This window comes from Monodon monoceros, unplaced genomic scaffold (genome assembly GCF_005190385.1).
Source record: "Monodon monoceros isolate NGI ecotype Baffin Bay Population unplaced genomic scaffold, NGI_Narwhal_1 Super_Scaffold_21, whole genome shotgun sequence".
Taxonomy (NCBI): domain Eukaryota; kingdom Metazoa; phylum Chordata; class Mammalia; order Artiodactyla; family Monodontidae; genus Monodon; species Monodon monoceros.
In genome coordinates this window covers 20662392-20686773 of record NW_021703778.1, presented here as the reverse complement: position 1 = coordinate 20686773, position 24382 = coordinate 20662392, and the positions used below count along the sequence as shown (strand labels likewise).

At 44.5% G+C, this 24382-nt stretch overlaps 1 protein-coding gene across 21 annotated transcripts in view; it reads left to right on the top strand.

The window, feature by feature from the left end:
* Positions 1–24382, top strand: part of CELF2 (CUGBP Elav-like family member 2) — a 526008-nt gene that overhangs the window by 421932 nt on the left and 79694 nt on the right. For all 21 annotated transcript variants that reach the window (XM_029237418.1, XM_029237438.1, XM_029237436.1 and 18 more), the window contains one exon: positions 19583–19631. In XM_029237418.1, the coding sequence (XP_029093251.1) occupies positions 19583–19631 (49 nt within the window). The remainder of the gene's footprint in view (positions 1–19582; positions 19632–24382) is intronic.

The following is a 24382-nucleotide window of genomic DNA, read 5'->3' as shown; positions in this document are numbered from 1 at the left end:
GAACGCTAGGGTAGAGTAGACTGTCTCCTAATGAGAGGTGCTTTATGTACCTCGGTGTACCTGTACGTTTCTACAGTTTGGGGGGCTTAAAAGGAAGGTCATCTTCCCTACGGAGTCATTGTGAGATTTCCTCTTGAGTGAGTTCTTGTTTTCCATCCATACTTCTTACAAATCTGGAGACGTCTTTCACATTTGGGCTTATTCCTAATCCTCAAACATCCTAGGTAGCAGTCTGTACGCACAGGGTCACTTGTTGCTACATAAAATGAAACCCACGGCCAGTCTTTCCCGAAGTTGGCCAAAGAAGCAGTCGAGAGTGGAGAGAGGAGCCAGGCAGGAAGGGAAGCAGGTGGGACAGGACGGGAGGTGCCCAGAGGAAGAAGAGTTTGGTGCAACACCAGCTGACGGTGTATTAGACCCGAACAGAAAAGGCGACCCAGAAGGAGAACACGCGATGCGAGAGGAAAACCACCAGGCTTCCTCTGGACCTGCCACACACACCTTGTGCTGTTTGTGTTTAGCAACTGACTAGCTCTTGAAGAAGAACTCCCATCAGCTGGGTTTGTATACAGTTGATACGTGCTCTTTCGTGCTCACCTTCCTCTACCCATCTTTATATTTCAGTCTGATTAGAGCTGGATTAATAGATTTGAGCTAAAAAAAAAAAAAAAAACAACAACAAAAACCCAGCTTCTGCTTCTTCATTAGGCAGTTTGGAGGTTCATAACCCTTACTGTTTTCTCACCGGTGCTCACTGCTCCCTGAGTCCCATGAGTTGAGCCCCCTCACCCTTGGTCTTGGAAAGAAGCCAGTAACCCAGTTGACTAACCATGAACTTCTCTTATCCTTTGGGAAGGAGAGGAAAACAATGCTGAGGAGGTTTCAATCCTTGAGACAATCTGGTCACACCTCCCGAGAGGTGCCCCGATGAGGTAGGTCAAGGAGAAGTTCTCTGTATTGATTTTAAGGACACACCCTTGTATTCTTCATCATTTGCATCACAGGTGAAAGCCACTCACAGTCACGGATGGGAAAAGGAAAACAGAGAACACGCTGCATACAAGTCAGGGCTCCAGTAGGACGCAGGTCTTTCAAAGGCGACTGTGCCAGGTGCCCAGCTCCCAGAATAGCATCCCAAGGTCTCGTGATGAACAGTGCCCTTCAGCCTCTTTGGCAGCATTTGGTGGGACAGATGTTATAGTTCGGATTCTTGGGGCGTACTCGTCAGCATTTTACCTTGACTCTCTCCTCTAAGCATGATAGGCTCTTTGAGTTTTATGGAAATACAGATATTCAGTATTTCCAGTTAGGTAACTTTTTAAAGCTTTACTGGGAACGAGGAAATTGAGCTGTGACTTTAACAAAATTCTAAATAACGAAAGAAAAAAAAATACACCAGCTGGCTAGGCCCAATACTGATTTCTGAAAGGAGAGGCTATTTTACAAGATGAAAGAGTTCTGGAGCCGGATGATGGTACAACACTATGAGTGTATTTAATACTACTTAACTGTAGACTTAAAAACAGTCAATATGGAAAATTTACGTTCTTTGTATTTTACCACAGTAAAAAAATTGGGGAAAAAAAAAAAACGAAAGGAGAGGCTGCATCTGGCCTAAAGCTTGGAACACTGAAGAAGCTGGATCGGAGCAGAGCTGAGTGTAAACGAGAATGGAAAGGCATCTCAAGCCGCGTGCCTTCCCAGTTCCTCATCACACAATGAAGAGAAATTACTAACAACACACTTATGAAAGCATACGTTCTTCCTAACGATGGCAAGCAAGGGACTGCGCCTTAGACATCACCACACCCTAGGGTCGTTTTCTCCCACTGTCACACGTTCTCATGGCTTTCCTCTACCTCCTGTAGGCTACTGGATCCCAAATCTTGACCTTGACATAAGACTTTTCTGCCTGGCCCCAAACCTGGACATTCGATGTCTGTAATTGGAAAGTTCCATCCAAATGACCCACAGGAAATTCCAAAACTGAAATCCTCGCCCCTCCACAAGCCAGGCCCTCTTCGTGTGTCACCTACATGGATGGGCGGTCCAACCAAGACAAGTAGCTCAAATCATTCTCAAGTTCTCTCCTTCCTGTCCCTCCCCTTTCCTGGACCCCATTTCTAATTAGTGAGGAAATCTGCGTTCTACCTGAGAAGCAGCTCTGGAATTTTGCTCTCTTCGTCAACTGGGCCTTATCCGTTGTCATCACAGCTAATAAAAGCACAGAAGAGCTTAGGGGAATTTTTGAACTTATCCCTCTAAGAACGACACTCATTAGTCTTCCAAGTGCTTTCCTGAAGGCGAGCGGATGGGTGGAATTACCTTCAGGACGCTGGGGGCTACAGGTTTCCCTCAGCCGCTCTGGGAGTGTGTGAACATCGTTGTGTTGTGTCTCCTGGCAGAAAAAAAATGGACACACATAACTGCTGAGTCTTGAGGGTGAGATGGGAACTCCGAACCGTGTCCCTTCCTCTGTCTTTGGCTTCTGTTTACGCACTGCGTTCCCACTGTAAGAACACAGCCTCAGGCTTCCCGGAAGGTAGAAGTAAATACTCCTGCCTTGTGATCCACTGTGGTCTGCTGAAATTCACCCTCCCACCTGCTGTATTCTGTTCCCCTGACGGCTTGCGTATCAGTCTCTCCTACACACAGCTCCAGATTCCTGGAGAAGGAATGTTCTCAGAGGCCGCTGTGATGCCTCGTGCCACGGGCGCCAGCTCCACCAATGTTTGTTGGATAAATGAATTCCCAAGGAGGTAGCTTTTATTCATAGACACTCACAATATCAAACAATCTCAAGAGTTCTTTAAAGACTAGAGGGGTGCAAGTAGGACGGGTATGTAGTCTCAGCTCTTCGGTTGTCTGTCGCAATCCTTTGGGTCACGTAGACCGCTGCCCTACAAACTAGAAGCACAAGGTGAGACATGGACTCAACCACGCAGTGAGTTTTCTGATATGATCCTTGCTTCGAATATGAGTTCCCCGGGGCTCAAAGAGGCCGAGTGGTTTGACTGTAGGTACTTAGCGTTGGCAAAGCCAAGGTTCAAACCCAGACCTTACGATTCTGAGGTGTTCTTTCCACTACAGGACAAACATAAAGCAGCCTGGGTTTCCCAGACCCTCATTCAGTGCAGCACGTCCGGAGAAGTGAGAAACCATCAAAGTAGATCTGCCATTTCAGATCGAGTGTCAGTGAAGGGTTCTTACTTTATTCTCTTAAGATAAATTTCTCCCATATTCTTGTCTCATGGATCCCCTTTCTAAGTTTACCTTTGCCATTTAAACTTTGGTCACATGCCGTATACTGAAAGGCCCAAGGCTTGAATTCGATCTTTAGAAGACTGAGCTTCAGGGTGAGGTATTTATAGAACAATCGAACTGTCATAATTTCCCTAAGCTCTGCCAACAAGTAATTTCCAAAGTTGGTAAATGACCTCGCACATTAGAATAGAAGGTGGAAATCAAAACGAGACAGTGATATTAAGCTCAAACTCATAAAGAATTAGCAGCGCTGGAGGATAGGTCTTCATTTGGCAAAGTAGCAAAGTACCACGGCAGAAGATGAGATGAATAAATATAGCTGCTGAAAACAATATCAAATGTCTTGCTCGGATCCTTAATGGATTTGCATTTTAAACATGGGTAATATGAAATAGCCCTTAAGGCATTTTTTTTCAAACTTGCCATCTATTTTTAGTAGGGAATTTTTTTTTAGCCAGTTCTCGTTTGTTTAAAAAAGGAGAGAGAGATTTAATCATTTTTGCTTAAAACATCATTAAGAAAGGAAAATTACACTAGTTATCTCCTTTCCTTCACTTAGTCAGTACAAATCCCAAAGGCCATGGAGGTAGTTAAATAAATACATGGGAAGAGGCTGCTGAGTGAGGTATGGTATTTGTCTGTTGTAAATGAAGTTGTCATTCCTAAGCCAACCAAATCATGCATTTTTTATGAGAGGTTGCAACTTGCAGGAGATGGAAATGTTAGACACTAATTAATAAACGTGGCTGGTAAAGCAACTCAGACAACTCAGAACCCAGAAACTAAGCTGCAGCGGCAGCATTAGAATACAGAGTTCAGTGGTGCTTTTCTGTTGATTGGATGAAACGCCTCTACCCTGTCAGAAGGTTCAAGATAAAATACAGTTGGCTTAAATATTCCGAGTTAATTTTGAACCGGAGGTTTCAAAGATTTGCTTGTTAGAGGGGCGTTGTGGTGGTGGTTTTGGTTTGCCTTAGAGTTGGAAGGAAACTGGAGATTACTGGATAAAGCATCGCTGATCTTAACAAGCTACTAAGAGTAGATAAACAGTGTCTTGGGTTGCACACGAACTGCCCATCAACTCCACGGTTGGTTTAGAGGGTAGTGTTACTTTACATCAACAAGTTGATGTTTAGTTGAACTCATACAGTTGGTAAATATTGCAGATGAATTACTGGAAAGCTCTCCAGGCCTGACAAAGGAGGTAGCCCACATAAACTGAATGTGTAGGGCTTCTTATGAGTCATCTGAAATGAAGATAATACCGTTCCTTGCTATGCAATATAGGAGGTTGCGCTGTATGAAACTGTCACCATTCAACCATTGTCAATCTACAAAAATGACAGCTTCACATGATCAACCTAATAACTTGACATATCGGTGTTTCTGTGTAACAGATATAAAGTGGTTATATTGTCAAGGAAAATACTCTTTGTAGATGCACGGGAAGGGTCCTGATGCCTTTTTGTGGGTGAGCCTATGGCAGAAGTACCGGGAAGAGGGAGTTCTCCAATTTGACTGGAAGAGAAGGGAAATGTAGAGCAATGATGAGAAGTAAGCCTGAAAAGGTAATTTGGGGGCAAAGCATGGAGTTCCTTGAAAGACAGGCCAAGGAGCTGGAATTTAATTTGGCAGATAATTGAAAGTTTTTGAACAGGACAGAGACATGACTACACCTGCTTTTTCGTCAGATTAAATAAGGCAGCGGTGTGTATGATGGTCTGGGAGACAAGGACCAGAGCGCATGGAGACCACTGCAGGGATCTGAGTGAGCCGGAGTGAAAAAGAAATTTGGTGGAGACACATCTAAAGTGAGAATTCCAAGAGGCAGAAAAGTAAGCCAGTTTAGCCAGGGTATTGGTTCCATGAGGGGTCTGGAAACGCAGACCCGGCGGCTGCTCCCATCCCTGAGATGATGCTTCTTTAGCACCAAGTTCAGCCCAGCACCGATGTTTCCAGTGAATGACCGAAACCCAAGTGCAATGTTGGCAGTTTTCACTGTCCAAAGGATATTTCCTATGGGGACGAGGCAGGGGTGTGGCTGGAATTGAGTAGAGATAATCCTAGGAAGCAGTACCAGGAATTGTCAGGAACTGAGTTGAGTCCCCGGAAGGGGGTGGAGAGATCGGGGGAGGAAACAGCCTCCCAGTTTGGCTAAGATTCCGAACTGGGTACTAGGAGTCTGCAGGCCCTGTGGGCCCAGGCAGAAGGGCCGGTTAAACAAAACGCGCATCTGCACCCAGAGTGCAGGTCAGCGAGGGAGGGGCGGTGCCATCCGCTCTCCAGTCTGCAGGCCTTGCTTCCCCCCAGTTCACAGGGTGTTGAGAACTGGGTAATGGTGACCATCTGGAAACAGCCAGGGTTGGGGAGGGGGAGGCACCACTAGCCCAGCGGGCCGGGCTCTGGTTTAGGCCAGGGCCGTGTGCGAGCTGAGCCCAAAGGTGGTCATGATGGGTCGAGGCTATTGTCAAAAGGACCGTTTATGTTTAAACCAGACTCATTTGTCTTAAAATACGAGGTTATACTAAGTTTGTGGCCTGAAGAACCATTGTATGGGAAATGTAAGGGAAATACCAGATCATTAAATCACTCCTCCGTGGCCAGGTCAGGCACTGTTATTTCAGTGTGTATTTTCCTGACTCAATTAGAGAGCGTGTCTAATGTAACATCTGGGTAACATCTGGAAGAATAACTCTTGGAGCATCCATCGTTGATTTTGGAAGACAGTTCCACAATCAGAATGAAATCATGGTTAGAAAGGATATCTGTATGTTGTAAATTTTGGCTTATTAATCGGGAGTGGTTATGCTCTAAGCGTCACCCAAAATCCTTGTGTGGTCTTCTGCTGCGCTTGTGATTGTCATAGTATTGCCTGAGCGGCGCTGTAATCCTACACACCTCTTCTTACATTGTCTTTCCACTTACCTCCATTTTCAAAGTAGTTCTAGATCCTCCAGTCGTCTGTCGTTAAAACAGGTAGATCTAAACAGAGGGTTCCAGAAAAGCTAAATACTGTTGTTCAGTTTTAACTAGTTGCGCTTTGCTTTTCACCATATTTATTTGGGAGCTCAGCTAACTGGATCATTTGTTTATTCTATCCCAAAGATGCAGTGACAGAGGGAAGAACCAAAATCTTATCAAAGAAATTGCTTTCTGTTTACAATAATACTGCTAAACACAGTAATAATACCTTCTACTGAAATCACAGCTAATTAGGCACCAAATCTGACAAGAGGTTTAAAAAGTGTCATAGATTTACCTCTCTAAGCAATATAATAGTTCCAAGAAAAATTAAACTAATAAAGGATTAACATTCTTCTTAAACAGCAATGCTTCGAAAAGCCTTGCGCTTGCTTTTTGTTATGACAGCGATTTTTCATGCACGTTCCATGCCTCCTATTTTGAGCCTATTCATTTTTCTTCTCATTTTAAGAATAAATAAAGCAAAATGGAAGCTCGTGTTATTATTTAGTATGAAAACACAGAACCGAATTATAGCTAATGAGTGTGGTAAATGCCGGGCCCTACCTCCTCTTGTTTGTATGTGTTCTATATACAGAAGGTAACATAGGCTGAGTAGCGAGGACGCCAAGTTACAGATGGGGTTGGGGAATGCTATTTGACAGCCGATTAGAGTAATCTGTCAGAAATGATGACTTAATCACCATAACAGACTCCAACTCCCCTCATAGAATTCCACCCAGAGTAATCTAATTTTCCTGCAGTATTTTATTTTATTTATTTTATTTTTTTTGCCAGGACTAAATGGTTTCACTGCTTGACTTCTCCCCTCTAGTGTACCACCCGATTGCAACAGAAATGTAAATAGCTAGTGTCATTACAGCAAAAAAAAAAAAAAAAAAAGGCTGCCTTTGGAGCCTGAGAAGCCAAAAGCAGACATATAATTCTGGCTTCTGTAGGTTGTTTTCCCTCACTGGGTTGTTAGTATATATGGAGAAAGCCGGGAGCAGTATTATCTGTATACTTCCCATGTGACCAAGAAAGGCTGTTCCCTCTAGTATGTTCTCTCAGCTTTTGAATGGGACCTTTTCCTTTTTCCCTCAGGGAAATCCTTTTGCTTTGTAAAATAATAACGGCAATGATAATGATAACTTTACCGGGCACATACTATGCAGGCAGTGCTTTGAGCATGTCACATGTATCAATGGCTATTAGGAAGAAATAGTAATTTATTTCCACTCTAGGCTTTTTCCCCCTGGTTGTGATTTGCCATGGGAAGATAAAGGATCACTTACGTTTCTTTGTTATTGTCACATTCAAATCCCCTTTTATTCTTTGCTTTGGTCACTTTTATAAAAATATATGTCAGCAAATGTTGGTTGAAAGTTTTCTGTGCACGTACTCTGTTAACTTAGTTAATAGAGATGCACAGAGGAGCAATTTGGAATAGTACCGTGACTCAAGGCATAGATGAATCCCATACACTGCTTCCACCAAGGAGTCTGCATCTTCGGAAGGCGACTGTCTAGTCAGTGTCATCCAGAATTTCCAAAGCAGTATTCAGATAAACAGGCATTGTACAATCCAGTCAGTTAGCATAAAGCCAAATACCGATGCCTATTGTTGTAAATGCCGACTTATCCAATAAGTGGTCTACACTTTGATTGATTTTATAGATTCCAGTGTACTTTTTTGCACTAACACTTTTTTTGTGAAGAAACCACAAAATGTAGGATCAGTTAATGTCCGTGATTCAAAACTCTTATTCTCCTCTCGTAGAATAACTGACAGCTAATTTTGCTTGTTATCAGTTTGTTTCTCATCAACATAGGTATAGAACATTTTGGATAACTTGGCCCATGAAACGAACCTCAGAGTCTAATTCCATTTTGCACGTCTATTTTAAGTGGCCTGAGGGGATTGTAGAAGAACTAGCATTTAATCTCTCTGCATTAGCGCATATAGTTCCCTTGTGGTCAAATGGCACATAGATTGGAGCTATACTTTCCTAATACAGCTATACGGCTGTTTTTTCTTTGAATCGTGGCAGGCTTGTAAGTTTTCTTTCCTTCCTTTTTCATAGAGAAAATCTAGACAATCTCTTTTGTTCTGAGGCTAATTTAAAATATTTTACTTCCTCTTTTCCAATCTGGATGTCATTTATTTCTTTTTCTTGCCTCATTTCTCTTGCCAGAACTTCCAGTACTGTGTTGAATGGAAGTGGCAAGAGTGAGCATCCTTGTCTTGTTCCTGACCTTAGTGGAAAGGCTTTCCGTTTTTCACTGTTCGGTATGATGTTACCTGTGGGCTTGTCATGTATGGCTTTTATTATATTGAGGTGCATTCCCTCTGTACCCACTTCATTGAGAGTTTTTTAATCATAAATGGGTGTTGAATTTTGTCAAATACTTTTTCTGCATCTACTGAGGTGATCATACGATTTTTACCCTTCATTTTGTTAATACGGTGTATCACGTTGACTGATTTGCAGATGTCGAACCATCCTTGCATCCCTGGAATAAATCCCATTTGATCATGGTGTATGACCTTTTTAATGTATTGTTGAATTCAGTTGGTTTCTGCTTGTCTGGAAAATTCTTTGTCTCTGTTTCAATTCTGAATGATAACTTCGCTGGGTGGAGTAGTCTTGGTTGGAAGTCTTTTTGTTTTTGTTTTGTTTTTCCTCTCATCACTTTGAAAATACTGTGCCACTCACTTCTGGCCTGCGACGTTTCTGCTGAAAAACCTGCTGATAGTCTTATGGGGGCTCCCTTGTACATAGCAAGTTGTTTTTCTCTTGCTGCTTTTAATAGCCTCTCCTTGTCTTTAACATTTGACATTTTAATTACAATGTGCCTTTGTGTGGCTCTCTTTGAGTTAAGCTTATTTGCAACTCTCCGGGCTTCCTGGATCTGGATGTCTATTTCCATCCCCAAGTTAGGGACGCTTTTAGCCATTATTTCTTTAAATAATAATTCTGCCCCTTTGTCTCTCTGTTCTCCTTCTGGGATCACCTAGAATGTGAATGTTAGTCCTTTTGTTATCCTGTAAGTCCCTTAAGTCACCTTCATTTTTTTCATAAAAACTCTTACTATTTGCAGATGGTATGATACTATATAGAGAAAACCCCGGACTCCATCAAAAGACTGTTAGGTCTAATGAGCAAAATCAGTAAAGTTGCAGGATTCAAAATGAATACACAATAATCTGTGGTGTTTCTCTTCACTAGTAATGAAATATCACAAAGAGAAATTAAGAAAACAGTCCCATTTACAGTTGCATCAAAAATAATAAAATACCTAGTAATAAATTTAACCAAGGAGGTGAAAGACCTGTATATAGAAAACTACAGGACATCAATGAAAGAAATGGAAGAAGACACAAATAATTAGAAAGGTATTCTGTGCTCATGGATTGGAAGAATTAATATTGTTTAAATGTCCATACTACGTACCAAGGCAATCTACGGATTCAGTACAATCCCTATCAAAATTCCAATGATAATTTTCACAGAAACAGAACAGTCTTAAAATCTGTATGGAACCACAAAAGACCCCAAATAGGCAAAGCAATCTTGAGAAAGAACAAAGCTGGAGGCAACATGCCCCTTATTTCAAAGTATATTACAAAGCTGAGGTAATCAAAAGAGTATGGGATTGGCATAAAGACAGACACATAGATCAATGGAACAGAATAGAGACTCCAGAAATAAACCCACACATATATGGTCAGTTAATTTACAGCAGAGGAGCCAAGAATGTACAATGGGGAAAGGACAATCTCTTCAATCAGTGGTATTGGGAAAACCGGACAGCCACATGCCCAAACTGAAACTAGACCACCGTCTTACACCATACACAGAAATTAACAAAATGGATGAAAGATTTTAACATAAGGCCTGAAACTATAAAACTCCTAGAAGAAAACATAGGTAGCAAGCTCCTTGACATCGCTCTTGATGATGATTTTTTGGATACTGGCACCAAAAGCAAAGGCAAGAAAAGCAGAAATAAATGAGTGAGCCTACATCACGCTGAAAATCAGCTCCTGCACAGCAAAAGAAACTATCAACAAAACAAAAAGGCAACCTACCGAATGGGAGAAAATATTTGCAAATCATATATCCCAGGGATTAATATCCAGAATATACAGAGAACTCATAAACTCAGTAGCAAAAAAAAAAGTCTGCTTAAAAAATGGGCAGAAGATCTGAACAGACATTTTTCCTAAGAAGACATACAGATGGCCAACAGGCACATGAAAAGATACCCAGCATCACTATTCTTCAGGGAATTGCAAATCAAAACCACAGTGAGCTATCACCTCACCTGTTAGAATGGCTCTTACCAAAAAAACAAGAAATAACAAGTGTTGGTGAGGATGTGGAAAAAAGGGAACCTTTGTCCACTGTTGGTGGGAATGTGAATTGATGCAGCCACTATGTGCAGCCACTGTGGGAAATAATGTGGAGGTTCCTCAAAAAATTAAAAATAGAACTACCATATGATACGTCAATTCTACTTCTAGGTATTTATCTGAAAGAAACAAAAGCATTAACTCGAAAAAGATACCTGCACCCCCATGTTCACTGCAGCATTAGTTACAGTAGCCAAGATACGGAAGCAACCTAAGGGTTGGGTGAGTGAATGGATAAAGAAGTTGTTTCATACATAAATATGTATGTATGTATATATGTGTGTGTGTGTGTGTGTGTGTGTGTGTATATATATATACACACACACATACGTATATATATACACACACACACACATACCATATAATGAAATATTATTCAGCCATTAAAAAATGAAATCTTTCCTTTGGGCAACATGATGGACCCTGAAGATATTATGCTAAGTGAAATAAGTCAGACAAATACTGTATGATCTCCCTTATATGTGAAATCTAAAAATTAAAAAAAAAGAAAAAGCTCATAGATACAGAGAATAGAAGGTGATTTCCAGAGGCAGGGGGTGAGGGGTGGGAAAAATAGGTGAACTGGGGTTCTTTTTATTGTTTTTTTCATTTAAATAAGTTTTAAAATATGTATTTCATATGTGCAAGTGAAATACATAAAAACATATGTATACACGTACACATGTATGCTACACACATTCATATGTAAGTTTCTAATTGGAAAGTACCCTGTAGATTGAGATGGTCTAGTATGGAAAAGGAATTTTGGTAATGCTCTCGGTTCTTAGAAACCACCATTTCACAGCACAGCTAGGATATGCTAGGGGTAGGGTCAGTGTGGAGGAGTGGCTGGGGGTTTATGCTCCAGCCCGAGACAGTCCCACAAATCCCAGCTCCACTGCTGACTTCCTGTATGCCTTAGCCAAGTTCTTTAATCTCTCTCTGTCTCCCTCCTCCTTTCCCTCTCCCCCCACCTTCCCCCACCCCTTAAGTTCCTCATTCACATCTATCTCAGGGCTGTTGTGAGAATGAAATTAGTTAGCATACATAAAGAGCCTACAGCAGTGCTTAGTTATTAGCACAGGAAAATTGAGAGCACAGGGAAGATTTCCTCAGTTTTCACCAAAATTGCCTAAATTCTCCACTTCACTTAACAAGTGTGGCAGTGAGCTCCAAAACGAGCTTCGTCCTGATGATAAAAGCTGGTTTAGACCCATCCAACACATGACTTTTGTCATCTCTATTCGTTCAGAGGCGTCACTCTATTAAAGATGCTTTTGCAAGTTTAGCGATGTCACCATTTTCAAAATCAGAGAAATTCAAAAGTCCTTATTCAATATGATAAGTCAACATTCCTAAAACTCCCTCTGCTTCTTCCCAGTCTCCTTTACGCAGAGCATAAAAGACAGTGACGGAAATGGCAGAATTTCCTACCTAGAGAGGTAGGGGAGCCTCTGTAGCTCTGGGAGTACCTTATGGTCATAGAAGATCCCTTGACAAGACACACACTTTCCTTTTGGGGGATGGCATGCGTCCAGTTGGTGGCAGTTCTTCTGAAACTTATTTGTGCCCATTTACAAAACTTTTTTGAGAAAAATTCAGGAAGCATGGGTGCCTCTGGTATCTCACAGTCCACTCTCCAACAAGATACCAAGTGTCTTCTGCCTGAGTCACATCTGCATTGTCAGGGAGCAACAGGAAAATCCCAGTTCGTCTCTCCTGGCTGGAGTCCGTTCATTTTCTCATTTGGTTGGCGGGTGGCTCTTCCGTGCATCCACTTCTTCCCTCCCCCTCTGTTTCTCCCTTTAAATATTTTATGGGCAGTAAGCTTAGAGCATGTGCCATCACGGCTGCTCGTTCTAGGTGTCAGGATGGGTTTAATAATGATATGCGTGACAGTGACGCTGTAAAACCCATTTCAGGTTAAAAGTGGCTTGTTTTATTGAGTCTCATGTTAAAAAGGTGGTTAACTCATCCATCAGTGGTGGCTGGAGTTAAACAAGTTTCAACATGCGTTCTCCTATGTGTGAGAAACCGGCCAACTCACCTTCACCCGGGCCTTCTGTCTTCCGGCCTCCACCTGGCTTAACTTAACACTGGCTATTTCAACTCAGAATCGCCCCCGTAGCCATCACAGGATTGAGGCAGAGAGATCTGGAGAAATCTCGCTGACTTGGTAGACTGTGCGACTCCAGAGAACCTGATTCGTGGATGCTGGTGCTTGTGGCCCAGCAGCGTCTCTGTCTCTGGGATGTGATGGGACTCGTAACGGGGCCTCTGCAGCTCCCTCCACGTGCTTTGGGGGATGCCTTTGCCCCACAGCTGTGTCCTCACCTTCATTTCCTTGAGCCACAGCTGGGCCCCCGGGTCACGCATCCAAGGTAAACGCGTTCAGGAGTGAGAAGCAGCAGGTCCTATCAACAATAAGGGAACTCAATTCTGGGACCCCATGTGTATGTGGCGGAGAAGCAGAAAGTGAGCCAGAGGCCACTCACTCATCATTAGGAGGCAGGATAAAGGGTGAGGCTTGGTGCTGGAGGCTGGCACCCTCCGACACTCACAGCTTCCCACAAGAGAGGAGATGTGGGATGAAAACCAGCCCAAGCCAGAGAGGAGTGGCCTGCATATGGTGAGACCCTAATCAGACCCCCGAGAAACGGCAGCTCAGTGGACTGTAGTCACAGTGCCCTAAGCATGTGATCGAAACTGAATACAGATGTAAGGGGAAGTAAACCAGCGATTTCTCCGGAAGCTACTTGACTCCAGTACCCGCCCCAGAGGGAGGGAGGGAGCTCTTGCAATTCCCCCTTTCATTAGATTTCCTTTGCTTTTTGTTTGTTTAATTGAAGTATAGTTGATATTACGTTAGTTTCAGGTGTATAGCAAAGTGATTTGGTTATACATATATATGTACGTATTTATATTCCTTTTTTATTCTTTTCCATTATAATTTATTGCAAAATATTGACTATAGTTCCCTGTGCTATACAGTAAATCCTTGTTGTTTATCTATTTTATAGATTTCACTTGCCTTTAAATAAGTAGGGCTAAATAGAAACCAACAAGTTACCCAGTACCCTACTGTTGAACATGAGGCAAGATGTCATTGTTCTGTAATAAAATGCAAAAGAAATTCACGTACAAAGAGATCTTCAAGGAAATGGGTTTGGAAGGCTTTCTTCATTGAAACGTAAACGTGATGAACTCTGTTAAGTCAAATGTACTGCCAGGAACCAGGATCTGTTTCCAAAACACTTGATTTTGCCTCCCTGGGACAGGCTCTCTGCCATAGGGGAGCCTGGTGTAAGACAACCAGAGCCCTGTTGTGGTCGAAGTTCGCTCCAAGGGCAGCTGAGTTGAACTCAAGTCTTAGACTCACTGCTGCTGTTTCTCCAGCCCTCAGGGAAGCTACCCTGTCAGTGTCACAGGCTGGAGGTTATAAAATGCCTAGACTTCTCTGACCAAGTAGACAAATCATGACAATACAGACCAGTGAAGCTTTTTTCAGACCCAGCTGATCCAGTGTGATGATGGAGTCTCACGTTAAAGGTGGTTAGCTCATCCATTGGTGATGACTGGAGTTAAACAGTATCAGTATAATTAACTGCATTAATAATGCAGCCTCGGTATAATTAACATGCCTCTTAACATATATACAACGGAATATTACTCAGCCATAAAAAAGAATGAAATACTGCCATTTGCAGTGACATGGATGGACCTAGAGATTGTCATACTGAGTGAAGTAAGTCAGAGAAAGACAAATATCATGTAATATCACTTATATGTGGAATCTAAAAAAAAAAAGTACAAATTAACTTACCTACAAAACAGTTATAGATGTAGAAAACAAACTTATGGTTACCAAGGGGGAAAGCGGGGGGAGGGATAAATTGGGAGATTGGGATTGACATATATACGCTTACTATATATAAAATAGATCACTAATAAGGACCTACTGTATAGGGAACTCTACTCAGTACTCTGTAATGACCTATATGGGAAAATAATCTGAAAAAGAGTGGATATATGTATATGTATAACTGATTCACTTTGCTGTACACTTGAAACTAAACACTGTAAATCAACTATACTCCAATAAAAATTAATTTAAAAAATAACATGCCTCTTAGGAGACTCCTTGGGAGAATTCTTGAAGAGGATGTGCTCACTCGCCATAGACAGAAGGAGGAGGGATCCAGCCCCAACCCTCAACTCTGAGGGTCCCTTGCATCTGGTGGGACGTTAGGAGATTGGAAGGGTGACGGCCAGGTTCTCGGGCCCTTCCTCCTGTTGCTGCCATTGCCCGCCCGCCCCCCCTCCCCCCATCCAGTGCAGAGCACGGTGCAGACCTCTGACCTCCGGCCCCTCCAGCTCTGGGATTGGAGGCGCCAGTTCCCCGTCATGACAGAAGCACTGTTGTCAGGCTTCAGTTCTTGACACCATGGGGGTCACCTTCAGTCCCTGAGGAAGGCCATGAGCCTCCGGCTGCCAATCCAGGGCAGTTCTGATTCAGGGCTGAGAAGTGCATTGTTTTCCCTGTACTTGAACTTCTCCGATCCAGGAATGTATCCCTCACTGTTGGTCTTGTCATGCTTCATTTACGTTGTGTTTGGTGAATGATCTCTGGCGCCATCGATTGCTTCCTCTGTTGGTTAGAATGTCCCATCATCATTCTTCAGGAACAAACATGACTTAGTTTCTCTTACTCTGTTCCTTCAAATTTGTTGTTCCTTCCCTGAAATGCCCTTCACTCAAGTCCTGGTTAGCGCCCTTCAAGATCTAACTTGACCATGGTTTCAGCTGAGATGCCTTCTTGCCGTTCCTTTGACTGTGTGGGGTGTGTCTCTTCTGAGTTCCCACACTGCATGTGGGAAACGGCTGGTCTGTCTGTCTCATCCTTACGTTACATACTCCACCATGACCAGAACTCTTTTTCACCCATCATTCCCACCATGTAACAGATCATCTGGTCAAAGCAGAAATAAGCGAATGCGTGAGTGGTCTTAGCATCCTACTGGGTCAAATCTTTGACATCATTTCCTGTTACAGGGAAAGAATCCCTGTATTGTAATTTGAACGTTTAAACTAGAATACCCCTTTCTTTACAATAACTTCCCTACTCTGCTCAACAAATCTCCCGAAGTTCTTGGAATCATGAGACTTTGAGGAAGTGACACACATGAGAACGACTCCTCCAAACCATGTGTTTTTTCTTGTCTTCCTTGACATTTACGTCCTGTGTCTGATCAGGAATTTGTAACTCAGATGAACTGTTCGTGGTAATGAGCCATTCTTAATACAGTCCTGATTGAATACCTCTCTCCGAGAAGGTCACGGCGCTTTACATATGTTATCTAAATTGTCTTCAGAACATCGCTGGAGTAGGGTGACCACCCATTCAGAATTCACCTTGGTCTGCCAATCCAGATCTCTGTGAGGTTGACTTTTTTCCCCTTCAGAGCCCCAGAAAGACCGAAACCAAGTTCAAGTCTGCAGTGGCTGTAGCTACCACTGCTACATTCCTGAGCCTGGATAGTCTTAGGTCAGAATCAAAGCTAATTCTCTCAGCAGCAGCAGGAGAACCCAGAGTCAAGTCTCCGTGTAATACCCGTCTTAAAGCTCCAGAGAGAAAGCGTGATGCGAGGGCAGAGGAAGATCACTTTCACCCAAGGGGGTATTGCTGGCGCCTTCAACTGAGTGTCTGGTGCCTGCAGTAAGTGCAGCCTGCGGCTCTTCATCACAGGCTCCTAAGTCCGAATCCCGTGTTGGGCACTTTGGGGGGAAGCAGTGTGGTTTGGGGGAATCGGCACTGGATTAAGAGTAGGGAGCTTAGATTTCTGATCCCAACTCTGTCATTAACCATCTGTGTGTCCTTACTGAAGTCACTTATTCCCTTCAGACCTGTACATTGAGAGCATTGGACGAAATGATTCCCAGGGCCCTTTGCAGCTTTAGAGTCCAATGATTCTGTCCTTACTGCTCCCAGATTTCCTCCTCCAGACCTCCGTGCGCGTCACAGCTGGATCTGAATGCTCACGGCACTCTCTCTGTGCTGCTTTTCTGATGCTGGTCACCATCTTTTCCCCTTTATATATGTGCCTATCAACGACCATGTTGGGTCGGCATCTTCCCAAGGGCAAGAGTCCTTCACTTCATTTTTGTGTCCTGTACATAACGTTGGTACACTTATCTCTTGTCTCCTGTCCCTTGAACCTGTGAATCTCATTGGAGTCTTTTCAGCTCATTGACCTGTTACAAGTCTTTCCTATCTGGAAAGGAGAGACCCCGGCCCCATCCTCCTCCCCCATCCTCCACCAAGCCTCCTGTCTTCCCCACTTAGAGCTAATCTTCTTGAAATAGTTGTCTGCATTTCTCACATCAACTGTTCCCTTTCCTGTTACTCTCCCACTGCCCACAAGCTGGCATTTTGGCCCCTACCACCCAACAGAAACTGTTTTGATAAATTCCCTTAAAAAAAAAAATTTGTATTGCCAAACCCGGAAGGATACTGGGGCGTTTTCATCGTAGCGTCTAAGAGCACTTGCTCTGACCATCGCCTTGTTCTTGAAACTCCCTGCGTGGCTCCAGTGGGGCCAGCTCTTCTGCTCCTGCCTCTCTGGATGGCCCTTTGCTCTGTCCCCCTTAGACTCCCCTTCCTGGCTGTTCTCCACAGTTCTGCCCCTGGCTCTTGTCTCTCTTCACTCCTCATTTCCCTCTCTGGACAGTTTCAGCCACGCCCGGGGCTTCCACCACCTCCCAGAGCTGTCCCAACAGCTCGAAACCCACATTTCCAACTTCACCCCAAACGCAGCGTGTCCTGACCTGTGCCCATCAGTCTCTACACCCCCTCCCCGAACTGCTCTCTCGTGTTTTCCCGATTTAGGCAGTTATATACAGGACACAACGTTATGTATAGGACACAAAAGTGAAATGAATAGGCAGTGATCCCACTACACGTTTAGTTGTCCAGGCCTGGGGTCCCGCTGCCCCCTCCTCCCTACAACCAGCCAGTTACCTCTGAGGTTTAGACCTTCCCTGCTGTACGTGGGCTGTTGCAGTAGCCTCTTAACTGTTCTCCCTGCCTCCTGTGTCTCTCTTCTACCATCCATCCTCCACACTGCAGCCAAAAATGACTTTTCAAGGACGCAGATGGGATCTCGTTGCCTTGCTCCTTAAATATTCTATGCCTGATCGTTGACTTTTAGAGGAAATTTCAGCCCCTTAGCACGTGGGATCCTCTAAGGCCTGGATGCCGGCCGCCCTGGCAGCCCCTTCTCGTGCCTTCCGCCCTCACACTGTGGACTCCCTCCAGGAGGACTGAGGGCTTTCTCACCACGGTGTCCTTGTGTGGCGTTGTCCGTTCGTTTCAAGGGCCACCCCCTTCCTCTGCTGGCAAGTCCAACCAGCCTTTAGGACTCGAAGCAGATGGGCCCTTTGCCAAAATCCCCCCACCTCCCTCACCAGGCAGAATGAGGTATCTGCTCCCCTGGGCTCCCAAAGCACCTTTTCTTAAAAGGCAGGTCGACTTACTGACTCCTAAGCATCCCATTCTCATGTTAGTCTCTTCTCTACAAATTGAGCATGTTAATGAGTGAAGTGAGAATACAAGTAGACCCCACAACTCCAGGCCTGTGTTCTGTGCGTGAGAGCATCTTGCCTTTGAGAATAAACGAAGCAGCTCTGAATTATTTAGCCTCTTGTCCCCGGATACCGCTCCCTCTTACCTCTTCCTCTTGTGTTTTGAAGACCCTGGCAGGCATTAGGTGCACGTGGTCTCGACCGCCTGATAATCATTTCCCATCATTTCAGTGCCAGAGCCCAGTACCAATCCCCTTTCATTTCAATTAGATAAAGCCCAGAGCTGTGGCTGGCAAGTAAGGGAAGTCCACTGGGGAAATTAAAGGTTCAGAGAGAATAGGGCCCATTATAATAAAAGCATTTGCACAGCCACTGATTCCATCTACCCTGTGGCTGCGACGTTCCTTGGGGTAGGATGAAATATGAAGCAAGAGAACCCATGAAAGTCATTTGAGGAATTTATTTTAATTGGAAATGGTGGCAGCTTTCTGTGCTCTGCAGATCTCCAGATCACACCACAATGATGTGATTGGCATCGTTTAAAGAACCGTAGAGCGTCTTGTTCTGCCACGATGCAGGATCTTGGTTCCCCTTTGTCTCAGGCGCTTCCTCCTCCTACGTATGTACCGAATGTGATCGTAAGCCCCTCACTCCCGCTTTTCCTCCTCCCTCCCTCTCTCCTTCCTTCCATTCTTTCCGTGCCTCTGCATTTCCTGTTTCACACCTCGTGTTTAATAAAAATGGGATAATGGCGCCTCAATCAATCAACTGGTCGACCTTCAGATTACTCAGAACTCTAAGAAACAGCCATGCAGCAGACATAGAACGGCCGGAAGAAAAACAGATCATCTGTGTTTAAATTTGTAATAATACAAAATAACAATAACTTTTTTTTTTTTTCTATGCCTCATTCATTAAGCACGTCACATGCATTTTCTCAGGTGATTCTCGTGGCCCTACTATGCGGGGGTCACCTCCATCTCGCAGATGAGAAGACTGAAGCTCAGAGAAGTTAAGACGCTTGCCCGAGGTCACGTAGTTGTAATGAATGGCAGAACCAGAATTACCTGTAAGATCCAGGCAGAAACCATATGGAATGGCAGGACCAGGTTTTGAACTTGAGCCTGACTGCAAAGCCCACGTGTTAAGATCCATGTCACAGCGCCCCGGGACTTAAAAGCATCCTGTTTGCTGAACATCGAACACATGCTTGCATTTTAAGGTGGCTCATTTTAACTGTGAGAGGTCTCGTTATTATTTACGTGCCCTTATAACAATATCAGCAGTCGTGTTGAGTGGCGTGGGGTTTCTGAGACTGTTTGTTCGATCTGCCTTTACTTTCTCACTTTTCTATTTTTAGATGCATCACCCCATTCAGATGAAACCTGCAGATAGCGAAAAATCAAACGGTAGGTGGTGACTGTCTTCCTTTCCCGTCTGTTCCTTTAAGTGAAGACGTGAGGTGGGGGGCGGGGAGAGCTGGCCCCGGTGCTGTTTCTCTGGGGAAGGCAGAGAGATGTGCTCCGGGAAACCTCCATCGCGGTGGGTACCTCGCCCTCCTGCCTCCGGTATCTTTGGGGTAGAGACCTGTGAAGATGCTACAAGGAACGGCTTTCTGTGTCCCTGTTTGGGGCTTGCTCTGTGTGGCCACCCTGTGGCTGTTGTTCACCTCCTCTGACAGCAGCTTGGGCACCTGATGGGGAGGGGTGACCTTATACTATGCAGAGAAGGTGAGTGAGAAGGGCATCGCCCACCAAGAATGAGGCTGTCTTTTTCCCACCCCCTCCCTTTGGTCCTCTGGCTTTGCGACTGTCTCACTGCACTTTTCTCTAGGTTGTATCCATGCATTTGCATCCACATTCACTGAGAATTCCGTCGGCTGATTAAATAAACATACAGTCGGTGCAAAAACAAAACAAAACAAAAATATGCATTTGATGAGGTCGGTGAAATAATTGAGACTTGCCTCTCCAAGACACCGGAGGGTTGCTAACCCCGTTTCTCTCTGAAGTTTTTGCTCCCACTTCTGCAAACCTTCTGTCCCTGTTTTGTTCTTTGGACTGGCTGCATTGTATGTTAAAGGAATCGTCTACCTTCCTAGACCTCAGCCCTCTCCTGCCCCACAAGACTGACATGGTCAGCATGGCCGCCTTCCTCCGGGCAGCTCTGCACCTCATTGATTAGTCATGGAGCAGAAGCCGTACACTTAGAGATCTGCATTGTCTGCCAGTGTAAATTATGACGGGGCTCCGCGTCTCTCCACGAGGTATTTTCTTTTGCTAATTGTAGTGCAGCCCATTTTCCGGCCCCATACACTAGACAGTTTCGAAAGAAATTCCACATCGTACGGTGGTGTCTGTCGGAGAATAGATGTTGGTGCTTTCCCCACCGTCTCCTCACCAGCCACACACTTCTCTGCAAGTCTAACTCCCTTTTTCCTACAGTACTTTATCACAGGCGTGGCGTTGAATGTCAGAGGGTCTAAAATCCACCCCTGCTTTGTTGTGGGATCTTGGTCCAGTCGCCTCACTCCTTGACTTGACAGTTATTCATCGCTTACTTACTATGTGCCAGGCATGTTGCCAGAGGCTGGGACTGCAGCCGTGAATTTTTAAAAGAAGAAAAGGACACAAAAGACACTGTCCCTTACCTGCTGGAACTCACATTCGTTGTCACTGGTTTCAGTATCTAATAATCACTTGAAGACCAGACTTTGATCTCCTCATTCATAAAATGGGAATAATGCTAATTGCCTCTCATAGATGAGCTTTTTTTTAAGACTCATAGAAGATGTTTGTGACAGTGCCTTGTAAATGTTCGAGCACTTCTATAAGATGTTGGTCAGTGTTCCCTGGCCTTTAGGGGCCTTCGCCGAGTGTGTCTGCCCAGGCAGAAGGCCATCTCCTCGTGCCGATTTGTTCCAGGAGTGTGTGTTACAATCTGTTCTCTTCCTCCTGGGAGAGAGGCGGGATGGATCTAGAATTTGTGGGATGAATTCCATCAGTGAAGGTCATCCTGGCACATCCGGCCACCAGGAGATGCCCTCTGTCCTTTGGCCCCATAATTCTCCAAACCGTGTCAGGACACGGGCCATGGGATCAAAGTCTGCAGGAGGGGGTTCGTCTGAACCTTAGGCCATAGTGATAAAAACGTGACAGAAGAGAGAACCAAGTTGGAAATGTCTGACTTAAAATACCCAAAGAGTTGAACCGAGAAAGGGTTTCTTCTTCTGCATTTTCTCCTGTGCAGGTGCGAACCCTGACTGTCCACAGGGTAGCTGCCGGGAGGGCTCAGAATGGTCAGCTGCCCTTGCTGTCCTCTGTCTCCTGTGGACACTGAGGGTAGTGTTTGCTTTGGACCTAAAACCACAGCAACAGAATCAAACTGCCGTGGGCACACCCCATGTTGCACGATCTCAAAATCCAAGCATGATTGGGCTCCGTTCTACTAAGATGAGCAAATACCTAAAAATGCCATTTTTCAGGAAGCGCCCCAGGGTAGCAGGTGAAATCTATTTTGAGGAGCCCGGACTTGACCCGGACCCTGCACTTACTGGCTGTGACCTTGAGCAAGTTCTTTACTAACCTCACGCAGCCTCCGTCTCTCCCGCTGTAAGAGGGGCTCCGGAAGCCTAGTCTGTGCTCTTCCTGTAAGGCCCGCCTTACAGAGTCGTCATGCAGTTAACAGCCACAGAGCTTGGCGTGACACCTGGCACGTAGCGTGCGTGCAGTCTGCTGCGTTGGCGGCCTAGCCCCAGCCAGCTGAGGTAGTTGTTTTCCTGCATCCTGAGAGCAGAGGCCAGCCCTTCCGGCCTTGGGCTCTTCCCGCCAAAGCTTAGACCTTTGCACCTGAAGGAAAACACCCAAACCTTCTTGCTGGGCCAGTTGTCCCTTTGCTTGCAGATCTACCTTCATTTTCTGACTTTCCAGTAAAAAGAAAAAGTCCAACAGTGTAAATGGACCAAAAGCTGCTTTGAAAGAGCTCTTCTTCACGGAGGCTCAGAGGGACCCCCACCTTGCATAGCCATGAGCAGACTTCAGGGTTGTCCTTGGAAGAATCAGGAGAAAGGTATCATTTCCCAAAGCCAGGGATAAAAGCTGCAAGCCTTTTCTGATTCCACATGACATTTTTAACAGGTAAGCATAGTTTCTGCAGCTCAGAGAGCACCAAGATTTCTTTGGCTCAGATGCTCGAAATAGCTCCTGTGGTTGTGAAAGAAGTATAACGAGCTCTAATTGCACTTTTTTTTTGAGTTTGCTGACATTTATGGATGACACAAAGGGCTCATCACAGTGAAACAGTTACTCTCTTCATTATCATTGTGTTCAGATTTCCCGAACTTCGTATTTGCTGAGCAAGGCTCATCACAGATTCATTAGTGATGGACAAACGAATTCCGGAAAAGCAATCACTCTTTTAAGCTTTTGTCCATGCAGGGATTCTGACAAAGCCCAGAAATGTTAGTCTGCTGTATCTGCCCTGCACTTTACTCTCTTACCGAACGGGCTTCTGAAATCTCCACGGCTTCCTAGAACCTGCCCTTCCAGTGGCTCTGATTTCAGCTGCAGTCTCTAGCGCATTTATGTAAGCTCCGAGCATCTTCCATTTCTTATGCTTCTTCTGCGCCAGGTATCCAAACAACGGATCCTCCTCTGGATTGGCAATACGATGTCAGGGACTTTGAGAAGAACACACCGAGTATATACCCAGATTTCAACAGCACCCACCTTTTTTGGTGATTTTTCCCTGACACCTAGTTGAGTGGATGGCACAGGAAGGGCATTGGAGGAGGCCTGGATTACTTCAGGGACCAGCCACACTCACACACACGTAGTCACTCTTTATCATTCTCTCTCCCATTGGAGGGCCTGTTTTCCTGCTTTTAACCTTCCATCACTATGCAGAAAAAGCAACCAGCCGTGCGAGATCGAAAGTGAAACGCAGTTGCTGGATCTGAAGTCGGTCCAGCAGTGGGTGACAAGGAAGTCGTGGCAGTTGCCTTTGGTTCTGTTTTTGGAGTCTCGGGAGCTGGAGCCAGTGTTCACTGTGAGGTCACACTTCTGACTTGAAGGATTATTTTTGACTCTGTAGGCAGAGTATCAGAGCTTTAACCTCCAACCTCACAGCTTGTCAGGGTCCTTAGAGCCTCGAATCCAGAAATGCCATTTAAACGCACCCCCCCCCCTCCCCGCCAATCTCTTTCCTCAAGGCATCTGAAACCCCCCGTGGCTGTGCATCAAGTTCCGAGATCACAAGAGTCAGGATGACCCGACGTTGTCATCCTGGGGAGGGCGAGGCCTGTAGAGATAGGAATCCAGGGTGTTCCCGTGCAGTCCCTTGCTGATGTACTAGAAGATGAAGAAATCATTTTGAAATTCAAAGTAGAGAGACCCGTGGATTCGGAGGCCGTAATTAAATGCCATATGTTAGCACTAACACATTGAAAAGTTGTTAATTAATTCAGGCCGCCCCGAATCCAGGTGTGACTTTGACAGATTGTACACCGGTGTGTTAGCACAGACTTACAATTAGGGGGGTTTTAAAAAAATGAAGTTTCTAGTCCCTGAACTTAAAAAAGTCCCCACTTGTATTTAATATTAACCCCTTCTCATTTATACCACGGAAGGGGAGCTGGCAGTGGTCACTGGTATGAATCCACTTTCAGTTCTGCTACTGTTATTGACGGCAGCAACCCCACCTGTGCAGCACGTGGTATATGAAGTATTTCCCCTCATTCATTCATTGGTTATCCTAAAGGAAAACAGACTTTTTCTTTAGAGGGCAAACACCTTATCTTTTCTTTTCTTTTTTTTTTTTTTTTTTTTTTTTTTAGTTCCCCTAAAGCACTTAGCAGAATACTGTGAACATGTTAGGTTTATCTAAGCAATTGGCATTCTTGTGGATTGAAAAAACTGGTGAGATACTTAACTGCCCATGAATACTTAGGAAAAGCCCACCAGGAAATTCATCAAACATTGATGAAAAAGTTAAGTGATTTCAAGATAATTAAGTTTGTTTAAAATGTTGACAAAGCTGTTTAGCGATCCTTAGAATGGGGATCCTAGGAATAAAGATTTTCACTGGAAGAGCGGGAAAACTCACTGAGAGGAAAGCTGGATCTTTGTAGCTATTCCCATTTTGCCAGTAAAGCAAACAAGGC